Here is a 14,907-nt window from a genome sequence, read left to right as displayed (position 1 = left end):
GTGAACATGCCAGAGATATTGTGAGTATAATGTAATGTTTAAAAATAAGCAGTGTCATAACTAACTCAAGACCAGACCTAAGAGCTACAAACACAGAAAGAAATTGAAAGAAGAATCCAGATAAGAGTTTGAAACAAAAAGGGAAGACCTAATGCCCCCTGTACCAAAATTTGGTAGGTCTTTCCCTAAAAAAATGTGGCTACAAACCTTAGAGTCATGATCCAAACTTCTGGTTCTGGTACCTCTGACCTGTGCCCAGTTCTGTGCAGTATACTTTCTATGCATTCCTCTTATCAATGAATCTAGACAAGAATTTGTAGCATGTTTAATATGTGCAAAAAAAGAAAGAAATTACTTCCCCCCAAGTGCTTCCCTGTCTACTAGAAGACTGAAAACAGATGAACAAACACAGGATTTAGAAAATATTGAAAGTGAGATGAGATATGACTCATCATTCTATCCAAACCAAATTTGAGGAAGTATAATCATAACTTCCTAATCACTTTGTTTCCAGATAATGAATTAATGCTTACTGAATGGCAAATCCCACATGACAAATAAATGATGATGTTAATGATATACATCCCAGATTTTACCTGGGTCCAAGAATTTTGATACAGCACAAAAGACAAAGAGGATCATGAATTCTGTAACGTGTCCCAAAGACCTAGGGGCAAAAAGATGTGAGACTCTTCCTGAAAAGGAGAGAACTTCTGCTAAGAAACAGCTACTTGTCCTCTGAGATAGGATGATGAGGATACGTATCTAATATCAAGGATAATTCCACCAAGCAAAGGTCATGATGAGTGATGGTTGGGAACTTCCTGCCGCAGTTTAAGGTTTGATGTTCTTGTGACAAGTTAGAGTTCTATTCTCTTTCCGGGACTAGACAAACAATATTCATGGATCTGTCAAATCAAATAACTGTTCCAGTGATTCATGTGTAGACCAATGACACTACTGGAAGAAATCTAAGAAAACATCACTAAGGTTATGAAGTCTTGGGCAAAAACCAGAGACCCTAGCAGTACAGGCGGTCTTTTCAACACCTCTGTCAATTAAAGGCAAAAGCTGAAAAAGGAAAGAGAACAACCACTGCTTAATGACTTACCATGTGCCAGGTACTGGGCTAAATGCTTTACAAATATTACCTTATTTGATAAGAGAGGCCCTAATTTGGAGTAGGTAGTTAAGAAGAGAAGTGTCTGAGATCAGGATTTTGGTTTTTAGACCAGAGCCTAAAATGTAGAAATGCTGGATACTTGATAATGGTCAGAGTGCACTAAGTAAGGGTTGGTAAATATGAGTCTGCAGGTGGCATCTTCCAAATCTAATCAAAAGTACTTTAAACTGAAAAAAGATGTGGCAGGAGAAGACTATCTTCAAACATCCACTATAGAATAACTACAGGATAGGAAGAATTGGAGAGTTTCCCAGAAATTTGTGGGAGACAAAATCCAATACAAGAGCTTGCAATAAAACACAAGGATTCAGGGGGAGGAGCCAAGATGGCAGAATAGAAAGACACACATTTGTTAGCTCCGAACCCACAGCCCATAAAATACCTGTAAAGAAGAACTCCCAACAAATTCTGGAGCAGCAGAAGCCACAGAACAACAGAGCAGAGGAGATTTCTGTTCCAGAGAGACCTGAAAAACTGACCCAAAGGGTCCCTCATGCGCCGGACCAGAGCGGAGCCCAGCCCTGCCTTGGCCACGTGGCACTGAGAGGAGCAGATCCGAGCAGGCTCCACGGACAGAATCTCCAGCTGGCCACGCAGGTCCCTCCATCCATAGGTGGCAAAGGTGGCTGAGAGAGTCTTTTTGGGTGGCCGAGAGGGGAGTGGGGTCTCCCCGTGTCTTGGGCCCCCTCGGGAGGCAGCAGCAGAGGCAGCAACAGAAAGGGGCTCCCAAAGCAGGCAGGAGCTTGGATCCATTGTTGAAGGTCTCCACATAAACCCCCTGAGGGAACTGAGCCCCATGAGGTGGCCCTGCCCCCACCTGAGCACCTGAACTTAATCTCACACTGAATAGCAGCCCCACCCCCTCCCAAAGCCCTGAGGCTGGGAAGCAGTATTTGAATCTCAGACCCCAAGCGCTGTCTGGGCAGATCTGGAGGCCAGGTGTGTGTGAAGAGGAAGCTCAGAAGTCAAGTCACTGGCTGGGAAAATGCCCAGAGAAGGGGGAAAAAAAATAAGACCATAAAAGGTTACTTTCTTGGTGAACAGGTATCTCCTCCCTTCCTTTCTGATGAGGAAAAACAATGCTTACCATCAGGGAAAGACATAGAAATCAAGGCATCTGTATCCCAAACATCCAAAATAAATATTCAATGTGCTCAGGCCATGGAAGAGCTCAAAAAGGATTTTGAAAATCAAGTAAGAGAGGTGGAGGAAAAACTGGGAAGAGAAATGAGAGACATGCAAGAAAAGCATGAAAAGCAGGTCAACAGCTTGCTAAAGGAGACCCAAAAAAATGCTGAAGAACATAACACCTTGAAAAATAGGCTAACTCAATTGGCAAAAGAGGTTCAAAAAGTCAATGAGGAGAAGAATGCTTTAAAAAGCAGAATTAGCCAAATGGAAAAGGAGGTTCAAAAGCTCACTGAAGAAAATAGTTCTTTCAAAATTAGAATGGAGCAGATGGAGGCTAATGACGTTATGAGAAACCAAGAAATCACAAAACAAAACCAAAAGAATGAAAAAATGGAAGTTAATGTGAAATATCTCATTGGAAAAACAACTGACCTGGAAAATAGATCCAGGAGAGACAATTTAAAAATTATGGGACTCCCTGAAAGCCATGATCAAAAAAAGAGCCTAGACATCATCTTTCATGAAATTATCAAGGAAAACTGCCCTGAGATTCTAGAACCAGAGGGCAAAATCAATATTGAAAGAATCCACCAATCACCTCCTGAAAGAGATCTAAAAAGAGAAACTCCTAGGAACATTGTGGCCAAATTCCAGAGTTCCCTGGTCAAGGAGAAAATATTGCAAGCAGCTAGAAAGAAACAATTCAAGTATTGTGGGAATACAATCAGGATAACACAAGATCTAGCAGCTTCTACATTAAGGGATTGAAGGGCATGGAATACAATATTCCAGAAGTCAAAGGAACTAGGACTAAAACCAAGAATCACCTACCCAGCAAAACTGAGTATAATACTTCAGGGGAAAAAATGGTCTTTCAATGAAATAGAGGACTTTCAAGTATTCTTGATGAAAAGACCAGAGCTGAAAAGAAAATTTGACTTTCAAACACAAGAATGAAGAGAACCATGAAAAGGTGAACAGCAAAGAGAAGTCAGAAGGGACTTACTAAAGTTGAACTGTTTACATTCCTACATGGAAAGACAATATTTGTAACTCTTGAAACTTTTCAGTATCTGGGTAGTGGGTGGGATTACACACACACACACACACACACACACAGAGACAGAGAGCACAGAGTGAATTGAATAGGATGGGATCATATTTTCAAAAAAATGAAATTAAGTGGTGAGAGAGAAATATATTGGGAAGAGAAAGGGAGAAATGGAATGGGGCAAATTCTCTGTCATAAAAGAGGCCAGCAAAAGACTTTTTAGTGGAGGGAAAAAGAGGGGAGGTGAAACAAAAGCATGAAGTTTACTCTCATCACATTCGACTAAAGGAAGGAATAAAATGCACACTCATTTTGGTATGAAAACCTATCTTACAATACAGGAAAGTGGGGGAGAAGGGGATAAGTAGGGTGGGGGGGATGATGGAAGGGAGGAAGCGATTTGAAGTCAACACTTGGGGAGGGACAGGATCCAAAGAGAGAATAGAAGCAGTGTGGGGCAGGATAGGATGGAGGAAAATATAGTGTTACACAACACGACTATTATGGAAGTCATTTGCAAAACTACACAGACATGGCCTATATTGAATTGCTTGCCTTCCAAAGGGAATGGGTAAGGAGGGAGGGATGAAGAGAAGTTGGAACTCAAAGTTTTAGGAACAACTGTTGAGTTCTGTTCTTGCTACTAGGAAATAAGAAATACAGGTAAAGAGGTATAGAAAGTTATCTAGCCCTACAGGACAAAAGAGAAGATGGGGACGAGGGAAGGGAGGGATGATAGAAGAGAGGGCATATTGGTGATAGGGGCAATTAGAATGCTCAGTGTTTTGGGGTGGGGGTGGGGAGAAATGGGGAGAAAATTTGGAACCCAAAATTTTGTGAAAATGAATGTTAAAAGTTAAATAAATTAATTTAAAAAAAAAGAAAAATGCAAATTAAAACAACTCTGAGGTACCACCTCACATCTATTAGGTAGGTTAATATGACCAAAGGAAAAAGGGAAAATGATAAGTGTTGGAGAAGATGTGGGAAAATTGGAACATTAATGCATTGTTGGTGGAGTTGTGAACTGATTCTACCCTTCTGGAACTATGCCCAAAGGACTATAAAAGGGCATATTCTTTGATCTAGCAATACTACTACTAGGTCTATATCCTGAAGCGATCATTAAAAAGAGAAAAGGACCCACAGTTACAAAAATATTAACAGCTGCTCTTTTGTTGTGGCAAAGAACTGGAATTTGAGGGGTTGCTCATCACCTGGGGAATGGCTGAACTAGTGGTGGTATATGCATGTAATGGAATACTACTGTGCTATAAGAAATGATGAGCAGATGAATTTCAGAAAAACCTGGATAGACTTACATGAACTGACGCTGAGTGAAGTCAGCAGACCCAGGTGAACATTGTAGACAGTAACAGCAACATTGTGTGATGATCAGCTGTGATAGACTTAGCTCTTCTCAGCAATGCAATGATCTAAGACTCACGATGGAAAATGCTTCCACATCCAGAGAAAGAACTACGGAGTCTGAATGCAAATTGAGGCATTATTTTCTTTTTCTTTCTCATGTTTTTTTCCTTTTGTTTTCATTCTTTTTTCCACAATATGACTAAAGTGAAAATATGTTTAATATGATTGTACATGTATAGCCTATAACCAGATTGTTTGCCCTCTTTGGGAGGCGTTAGGAAAGGAAAGGAGGGAGGAAAAAATTGAAACTCAAAATCTTATGAGTGAATGTTGAAAACTATTTTTCCAGGTAATCAGAAAAAATAAAATACTATAAAAAAGAAAAAAAAGAAAGAAAATGTTATCAACATCCAGATAAAGAACTAATGGACCCTGAATGCTGATCAAAGCATACTATTTTCACCTATATGATTTTTTTCATTTTTTCCCTTTTGATCTGCTTTTTCTTTCATAGCTGTGATTAATATGGAAATATGTTTTACATAATTGCACATAAATAACCTATGTCAAATTGTTTACCATTTTAAGAAGAGAGGAGGAGAGGGAGGGAAGAAAAATTTGGAATTCAAAATCTTGTAAAAATGAATTCTAAAAATTGTCTTTATCTATAATTAGAAAAAATATTATTTTAAAAAAGTTGCTCTGATTGTGCACAAAAAAATCTAATACACCCAAATTAGAAAGAAAGCAAAAACCTAGGGGAAAGTTTTACAGCAAGTTTCTCTAATGAGGGCCTCATTTCTCAAATATAAAGGGAACCGAAACAAATTTATAAAAATAAGCGTCTTTCCCTAAATGATAAAAGCATATGAAGAGGCATTTTCAGAAGAAAAAATTAAAGATACCAAGAGTCATATAAAAAAACATTCTAAATCACTAATAATTAGAGAAATACAAATTATGGCAACTGAGGTACAACCTCACACCCAGAAGATTCCTTAATGTGACAGAAAAGGAAAATGACAACTGCTGGAGGGATGTGGAAAAATAGATACACTAATGCGCTGTTGATGGAGTTGTGAACTGATGTAACCTTTCTAGAAGACAATTGGGAACTATGCCCAAAGAGCTATGAAACTGCATAGAACCTTTGTCCCAGCAATACCACTACAAAATCTGTAGCCCAAAGACATCAAAGATCAAAGAAAAAGGGAAAGGACCTATACGTACAAAAATATTTATAGCAGCTCCTTTTGTGGTGGGAAAGAACTGGAGACTGAGGAGATGTCTATCAATTAGGGTATGGCTAAAGAAGTTGTGGCCTATGATTGTGATGGAATACTGTTATGCTATAAGAAATGATGGAGGGGGGTGGTGTGAGAAAAACATGGAAAGACCTATGTGAACCAATGCAGAGTGATGTGAGCAGAACCAGATCATTGTGCACAGTAACAACAATGTTATAATAACAATCAACTCTGAAAGAACTGGCCACTTCAATCAATACAGTGATCTAAGACAATCCCAAAGGACTCATGATGAAAAAAATGCTTTTCATCTCCAGAGAGAGAACTGATGAACTCTGAGTACAAATTAAAGTATAATTTTATTACTTTCTTCTTTTTTGTGATATGGTAATATGGAAATATGTTTTGCTCAATTTCACATGTATAATTGATATCATATTCTTTGCCTCCTCGGTGGGTAGGGGAGGAGTGGAAGGGAAACAGGGAATCTGGAACTCAATATTTAAAAAAGAAAAGAATGCTAAAAATAAATAAGTTATTTAAAAATAACAAATTGGCAACATATTCTTTTATGTTGTCCTGATACATTTAAGAAAATTTTTGGTTTTGTATTTTTTAGTAAGTTCCATATCATTTCTTGTTTTTCATCTCTAGAACAAATTCCTCATAATTTGATGCATGAAATATTGCATCATCAACAACTGGGATAAGTGAGGGAGGATCTTTGGGCTTTCTGATTTAGTAAGTTTTAGCATAGGAACACTGAAAAGCTGTGTTTAAAATTCAAGTAGTTAGGCACTAATATCACTATTCAAGAGAACAGAAGCAGCTTGACCAATATAAGATTAGCCAAATTATCAAATAACATTTGAAAATCTCTCTTGTCTTGTCTTGTCTTCTCTTCTCTTTTCTCTCCCCTCTTCCCTCCCTCCTCCTCAGGTCCGGATGGCATAAAAGATAATAAAGTAAAATACCATGCTAACACTAAATACATTGGGGAAAACCGTCCAATATTAGGAGCAACTAGTGACCTTAATTACTTATGGAGACCTGCCCCAAATAGGAGTTTCACAGCAAAACGGAAACATTTCTACGTTGGTGAAATTGGTTGGGGAATACCAGAACTGAGTTTCATCAATCACTCAAGACTTCAGACAAATGTGAACCTTAAGGTATGTTATTCACATACTATCATCTGACTTTTAGGGAGAAAAGTGTACATCCTTCCCAAGAAATGTCATTGTACTAATGTGAGATGTTGTTATTTTTGTCTGTTTGTTTTTCCATTCAATAGCATTTTTTCCTATTACATGTAAAGAGAGTTTTCACCATTCTTTTTGTAAGATTTTGAATTCCAAATTTTTCTTCCTCCCTCCCTCCCCTCTCCCTCTTTCCTTCTTTCCCTCCCCAAGACAGCAAAGATCTGATATATGTTATACATGTACAATCATATTAAATGTATTTCCACATTAGTCATATTGTGAAAGAAGAATCATAACAAAAGGGAAAAAACCACGAGAAAGAAAAAATAGAAAACAAAAAAGTGAAAATAGTATGCTCTGATCTGCATTCAGACACCATAGTTCTTTGACTGGATATGAATATCACTTTCCATCATGAGTCTTTTAGAATTGTCTTGGATCATTATATTGCTGAGAAGAGCTAAGTCTGTCATAGTTGATCAGTGAGATGTTATTAATCCTTTGTAGAATGATTTCTTGATAAGGTCCATACAGTTGGATTAGACAACTTCCAACTCTGAGACTGAAGGACTCCCTTGACACATTAGTGAAAAATCACAGTCTGTCATTTTTAAACTTATAGTCAAGAGACTTTGCCAGATCTCTCTTTAATGCCCAACCCTATTCCCTGTATTCTGCCCTGCAGTGAGTGATAGCTGTAGAACTTGATCTGAGTGATGCCAAGGAAGAGACTTTGCTGCTGCCAGTAATCTACAAAGTAGATGAACTAGTCATGTAGCTGAAATTTGGGTCAGATAAGTGAAAAAGCTTTTATTTAAATGTTTACTGTGTGCCAAGTACTGTGCTAAAGACTGGAGAGACAGATAGAAAAGCTGGTTCTCTGGGAGTTTACATATATTCTCTGGGAGGAGACCGCACAGAGAGGAAATTTTAGCTGCAAATCCAATAGAAAAGCTCAGAGGTCCTTAGAGTTCAGCAGCAAGGCAGATGGTAATGCATTTTTTTTAATGTCATTTCCGTTTATAAAACCATATCTGCTACTGAGATTGAACCATTGTCAGAACCAGGGACATAAGTGACAAGAACGTTCTTTTCTGAACTTTCAGTAGCTATGGCTACTAAGGGTATGAGGGCTAGAGTAGATATAGGGGCAATTGCTGGGTTGCTCCTCTCATTGTTGACTGGGGATGGTGGTGGTGAGCTGGAAGTAGAGCCAGCGGGCATAGGGATATTCCCAGTGCTCTAGGTCTTACTCGCCTTTTGATAGCAGGTGGTGTGGTAGTGGTAGCAGGGATGACAGGACCATCTCCATAGGATTTGCTCCCTCAGATAATGGTATCTAGGTGATCTAGAAGTAAGATCTAGTGATCTGGGTGGGGAGGGAGGACTGTTTTTACTAAGGCTCTCAGATATAGGGTCTTAGACTACCCCCACTAAGTTATAGTGATGATGATGGTCTAGGTCAGAGGTGGGGAACCTGCCAACTTGAGACCACATGTGGCTCACTAGGTCCTCAAGTGAAGGTCTTTGACTGAATCCATGTGACTTTGAGGCTGCAGGTTCCCCACTCCTGGTCTAGGTGATGCTGGTTTTTGACACCCTTGGTGTATTTCTCCCTCATGGTGCATTTTGTTGTTGTTCAGTAGTTTCAGTTATGTCTGACTCTTTGTAACCCTATTTTGGTTTTCTTGTCAAAGATACTGGAGTGGTTTGCCATTTCCTTCTCCAACTCATTTTATAGATGAGAAAACTAAGGCAAACAGAGTTAAATGACTTAACCAAGGTCACACAGCTAGTCAGTATCTGAGGCTAGATTTGAACTTGGGTCTTTCTGACTTCAGGTCTGGCACTCTTATCCACTGTACCAACTAGTTGCCCCTCATGGTGCATTGCTGGATCATATATATCATGTCTATAGTGCATTTAATCCAGCCTACATTCTGAGAGTATTCTCAGAAACTTCTCCTCATGAACATAATCCCTGCACATATAGGCTTCTCTGAAGCAGAGAATTCCTTTATATCAGATGGCATCACACAAGTGTTTTGAATCCAAAGGGTAGGACTTTAGGTTCTCTCTTCACATGAGCTATAGATCTTCTCAGAAACTGGACTAGCATTCAACAATCCAATTTAATATCTAAACTTCTTTTGATGTCAGGTATAGCACAGCTTCCCATCCTTAAATGAAATAACTTTCCACTTAAAGTCTGGGGGAAACAGCCTGTTAAGTACTTACTAGACAGAATGAATCCAATATTGACTATTACAGAAACTATAGCCAAAAGAAAAGACAGGTGCAGGCATCTTCAGTTTGCTCATTTGTTTTTTCTCCCAAGCCCACCTCTATGCCTCCACTGGTCATTCAGACAAAGTCACTTAACCTATCCATCCCACAGCCCATTCCCCTATCTTCTTTCAGCCATCTCTTCAAAATATGTATTTTCATTTTGAAGTTGGACAAGTCTATGGGGTCACAAGTTTCCAACCAATTTCTCACATTCACCTACTATTTCTCTGGAAGAATAACATGATGAATTGAGTACTATCCCATCAAAAGAAGGCCTGAGCTCAAGTCAGACCCCCTGACTCATAGTGCTTTGGTGATCTTAGACAAATTACTTAACTTTCTATATTGGAAGATATTTACTCATCTTTGAATTTTCTGTATCTCTAGCCCAATTTTTCAGTAGTCTTTGCATTCAATTAAATTGAAAGAGAGAATCACATTAGTGCACTAAAGTTCTCCCTTAATTGCTTGAAAAATCTTCAAATACATTCTGAGTGCTAAGTTTCCAGATGTTACTGCCAATACAGAAGATTTTAAAAATAAAAACTTTCCTTTTCTACCAAGCTATAAAAACCAAATCGAAAAAGCTCTTCTATAATTAGGAAAGATGTTGGGTTATTGCTATTTCTTCCCAGATGGGCTTGTTTTGAGTTCCCACTTTTAACATTTTATAGTTATTTATATCCTAACAGCTTGCAGATTAATATAAAAATAATTACATTAGCACCTTTCAACCTTAAGCATTTTATAAAGCAATACATTTTGTGGTACCATGGGAAATATTTGGAATGGGAGGGCCACATGTTGAACATCTGTGAAGAAAGAAAAACAACACTAATGTGACTAAGCAACTGTCCTTTATTAAATATATAGTATATTTATATGTATATATGTATGCTCACACATATGTATATACTTGTACATGTATGTACACACACACGTGTGTGTATATATATACATACATATAAGTATTTCTAACTTCCACATAACATGAACCTCTCTAATCTTCACTACAAAGCTTAGACAGATAGGGTTTTTGAAGTAAATTATAGAGAGATCCTTTTAAAAAAAAAACAAAACCCTTCTTGGATCTGACCCTGCTCATAGGAAATTTTTTAATTTGCTACTCTAATCTCTGAACAAGCCAGTCTCCAAGAAGGTGTGGTCACACAGAAAAGGATGAGCTGTAGATATGCACCTCTCAATCTTTCCCCCTCCAAGGTATTCTACGAAGAATAATGTATATTGAAGAGAAAATAATATATGGATGTCATAGACATAAGCTCTCCATTTCTGTTGTCGCTATGGCATGTGATAGACAGACAGACAGACACACTCCTATAAGCTCCTGGGAGTGGTTGGTTTTCTCTCTCTTGAGCAGACTTGATGGGATAATTAATGACTTAAAAGAACTGGAAAACAGCGAAATTAGGTAGTTGAGGGTTCAGGATAGCAAAAAGTCTGAATTGCAAAGATTTGAAGAGAAAATAAAAAAATAATAATTGATATTTCCATAGGATTTCAAGATTTACAAAGTATTTCATATATTACTTTATCTACCCTTTACAGTACATTCTGCAGGAGCTATTATTTCCATTTTAAAGATACATCAAGGATTGGAAAAGTTAAGTGACTTGCCCATAGTCACAGAGCTGTCACAACACTGTGAGTGTTACTCACCGTGGCTTCTTTCATGATATGCCAAGTTTAGAACTCATTATACTACACCATTCTGTGAAGGTCAAGTAGGCCAGGAAGATTAATCTCCACTCTCCAGAAAACTGATAGTGAGTTATGGAGATAATAATACCTTTTCTAGTACCTGATATTTTGTTATATATGTGCCCATTACTATTCATCATTATCTTTAGAAATTGAAGTTTCTCAGATATGCAAAAAACCCCCACCAAACCAATTAGACCTTTCAATACACTAATCCCTCTGCTGGACATGAGCCAAAAGGTCAAAAAGAGATCACAAATATACAAAAATATTTGTTACAGCACTTTTTGTGGTAGCAGGAAAAAAAATGGAAACAAAAGTAAGTACTCACTGGCTGGGGAATAGCTAGGGAAAAAAGTCTATCATGTAAATGCAATGGAAAACTATTGCTCAAAAAGAAATGAATAACATGAAGAATTCAGAGATACAGAAAAAGACATAAGAATTTACACAAAGCAAAAGATGGGTCTGGAGTCAGGAAGACCAGAGTTCAAATTTTGTCTCAGATATTAACTAGCTATGTGATCCTGGGCAAGCCACTTAACTGCTATCTGCCTCAGTTTCCCCTCTGTAAAATAGAGATGATAATCGCATCTACTTTCCTAGGGCTGTTGTGAGTATCCAATGAGATAATATTTGGAAACCACTTAGCACAGTGTCTGCAACATAGTAAGCTCTATACAAATGTTAGGTATTATTAAAGAAAAAAGAAAATACCAAAGACAACCAAACTTGTGACCATCCTTGGACTCAGAAAACAAATGATTCACATTCCTCGCCTTAGTGAGAAGGCAGAGGATATGATGGTGTTGTCTACTAGTTTGTTTTTTAAGATTTATATTTATTTAGTTTTAGTTTTCAACTTTCACTTTTACAAGATTTTGAGTTCCAAATTTTCTCTCCATCTCTCCCCTCCCCAGTGAGATGGCATGCATTCTGAATATCCCTTCTCCCAGTCTACCCTCCTTTTTTATCACCCCCTCTTTTCCCTTTCCCCTTTACTTTCTTGAAGGGCAAGATAGATTTCTATACCCATTGCTTGCATATCTTATTTCAGAGTTGAATGTAAAAACAATTTTTTAACATTGTTTTTAAAGCTTTGAGTTCCAAATTCTCTCCCTTCTTTCCCCACTCTCCCCCCTTGAGAAGGCAAGCAATTCAATATAGGTTACACATGTGTAGCTGTGCAAAACACCTCCATAATGGTCGTGCTGTGAAAGACTATTTCGCTGCATCCTATCCCTCTCCCCAATTATTCTATTATGTCCTTTGACCTTGTCCCTTTTGTAAAGAGATTCCTTCAGACTACCTATGCCCCAATCTGCCCTCCCTTCTATCATTTCCCTCTCTTATCCCCTTCCCCCCTACTTTCCTGTACATAATTGAGTGTGTATGTTATTCTCTCTTTAAGCCAAATCAGATGAGAATAAGTTTCACTGAATCCTTCTCACCTCTCTCCTCTTTCCCTCCATTGTAAAAGCTTTATCTTGCCTTTTATGTGAGATAATTTACTCATTCTATCTCTCCTTTACTCCTTCTCCCAATATTTTCCTCTCTCACCCCTTAATTTTATTTTTTAGATATCATCCCTTCTCATCCTGTGCCATTTATCTATCTATTTATCTATCTATCTATCTCCCTCCTTCCACTACACTAACAATAAGAAAGGTCTTATGAGTTACAAATATCATCTTTCCATGAAGGAATATAAACAGTTCAACTTTAATAAATCTCTTATAATTTCTCTTTCCTGTTTACCTTTTTATGCCTCTCTTTTTTCTTTTTTTTTAATAGTTTTACTTACTTATTTTTAGATTTCAACATTCATTTCCACAAAATTTTGAGTTCCAATTTTTCTCCCCATCTCTCCCCTCCCCACACCATAACACCTTGTATTCTGATTATCCCTTCTCTCAGTGTGCCCTCCCCTCTATCGCACCCCACACCCCACCCTTCCTTTATCTTCATCTTCCCTCTAGATATAGATAAATTTCTATACCCTATTACCTGTATTTCTTATTTCCCAGTTATATGCAATAACAATTTTCAACGTTCATTTCTAATACTTTGAATTCCAACTTCTCTCCCTCCCTTCCTCCCTCCCCACCCATTCCCACTGAGAAGGCAAGCAATTTAATACAGGTTATATATGTGTCATTTTGCAAAGGACTTCCTTAATAGTCATGTTGTGTAAGACTATATTTCCCTCCATCCTACCCTGTCTCCCCTTTTTTTCTATTCTCTCATTTTACCTTGTCCCTTCCCAAAAGTGTTTACCTCTAGTTGCTCCCTTCTCCCATTTGCCCTCCCTTCTATCACCCTCTTCACCCCACTTGTCCCCTTCTCCTGTACTTTCCTGTTGTATAAGATAGATTTTCATACCAAACTGAGTGTGCATGTTATTCCCTCCTTAAGCCATATGTGAAGAGAGTAAGCTTCACTTTTCCCTCACCTCCTCTCTTTTCTCCTCCATTGAAAAAGATTTTTCTTATCTCTTTTATGAGTGATAATTTGCCCCATTCCATTTCCCCCTTTCTCCTCCCAATATTTTCCTCTCTCATCTCTTAATTTTATTTCATTTTTTAATAGATATCATCCCTTCTTATTCAACTCAACCTGTACTCTGTGTCTATATGTGTGTGTGTGTGTGTGTGTGTGTGTCTGCATGTAATCCCTCCACCTACCTAAATACTGAGAAACGTCTCAAGAGTTACAAATATTATCTTTTTATGTAGGAATGTAAACAGTTCAGCTTTAGAAAGTCCTTTATGATTTCTCTTTCCTGTTTACCTTTTTATGCTTCTCTTGATTCTTGTGTTTAAAAGTCAGATTTTCTATTCAGTACTGGTCTTTTCATTATAAATGCTTGAAAGACCATTTTTTTCCCTTGAAGTATTATACTCAGTTTTGCTGGGTAGGCAATTCTTGGTTTTAATCCCAGTTTCTTTCACTTTTGGAATATCTTATTCCAAACCCTTCAATCCCTTAATGTAGAAGCTGCCAGAATCCTGTGTTATCCTGATTGTATTTCCACAGTGCTCGAATTGTTTCTTTCTAGTTGCTTGCAATATTTTTTCCTGGACCTGGGAACTCTGAAATTTGGCCACAATGTTACTAGGAGTTTCTCTTTTCAGGTCTCTTTCAGGAGGTGATAGGTGGATTCTTTCAATATTTATTTTGCCCTCTGATTCTAGAATATCAAGGCAGTTTTCCTGGATAATTTCAAGAAAGATAATGTCTAGGCTCTTTTTTTGATCATGGCTTTCAGGTAATCTCATAATTTTTAATCATCTCTCTGGGATCTATTTTCCAGGTCAGTTGTTTGTCCAATGAGATGTTTCACATTATCTTCTATTTTTTCAGTCTTTTGGTTTTGTTTTGCAACTTCCTGGTTTATCGTGTAGTCATTAGCTTCCCTGAACTCCACTCTCATTTTTAAAGAACGATTTTGTTCAGTGAGTTTTTGAACTTCCTTTTCCATTTGGCTAATTCTGCTTTTTAAAGCCTTCTTCTCCTCATTGACTTTTTGGACCTCTTTTTCTAATTGAGTTAGCCTATTTTTAAAGGTATTATTTTCCTCAGCATTTTTTTTGTTTCTCCTATAGCAAGCTGCTGACATGCTTTTCAAGCTCTTCTATGGCCTGAGCCCATTTTATATTCATTTTGGAGGAACTGGAGGCAAAAACCTTGACTTTCTTTGACAATATACAT

General features: G+C 37.8%; 1 protein-coding gene across 1 annotated transcript in view; it reads left to right on the top strand.

The window, feature by feature from the left end:
* SPMIP2 (sperm microtubule inner protein 2) overlaps positions 1 to 14,907 on the top strand; it is a 178,890-nt gene that overhangs the window by 51,460 nt on the left and 112,523 nt on the right. The window contains exon 2 of the mRNA XM_072621382.1: positions 6,923 to 7,155. Within this exon, the coding sequence (XP_072477483.1) occupies positions 6,923 to 7,155 (233 nt within the window). The remainder of the gene's footprint in view (positions 1 to 6,922; positions 7,156 to 14,907) is intronic.

Source organism: Notamacropus eugenii, chromosome 6, assembly GCF_028372415.1.
Source record: "Notamacropus eugenii isolate mMacEug1 chromosome 6, mMacEug1.pri_v2, whole genome shotgun sequence".
Classification (NCBI taxonomy): domain Eukaryota; kingdom Metazoa; phylum Chordata; class Mammalia; order Diprotodontia; family Macropodidae; genus Notamacropus; species Notamacropus eugenii.
Note: the sequence above shows the minus strand (reverse complement) of the source record. Positions and strands in the feature narration are given on the sequence as shown.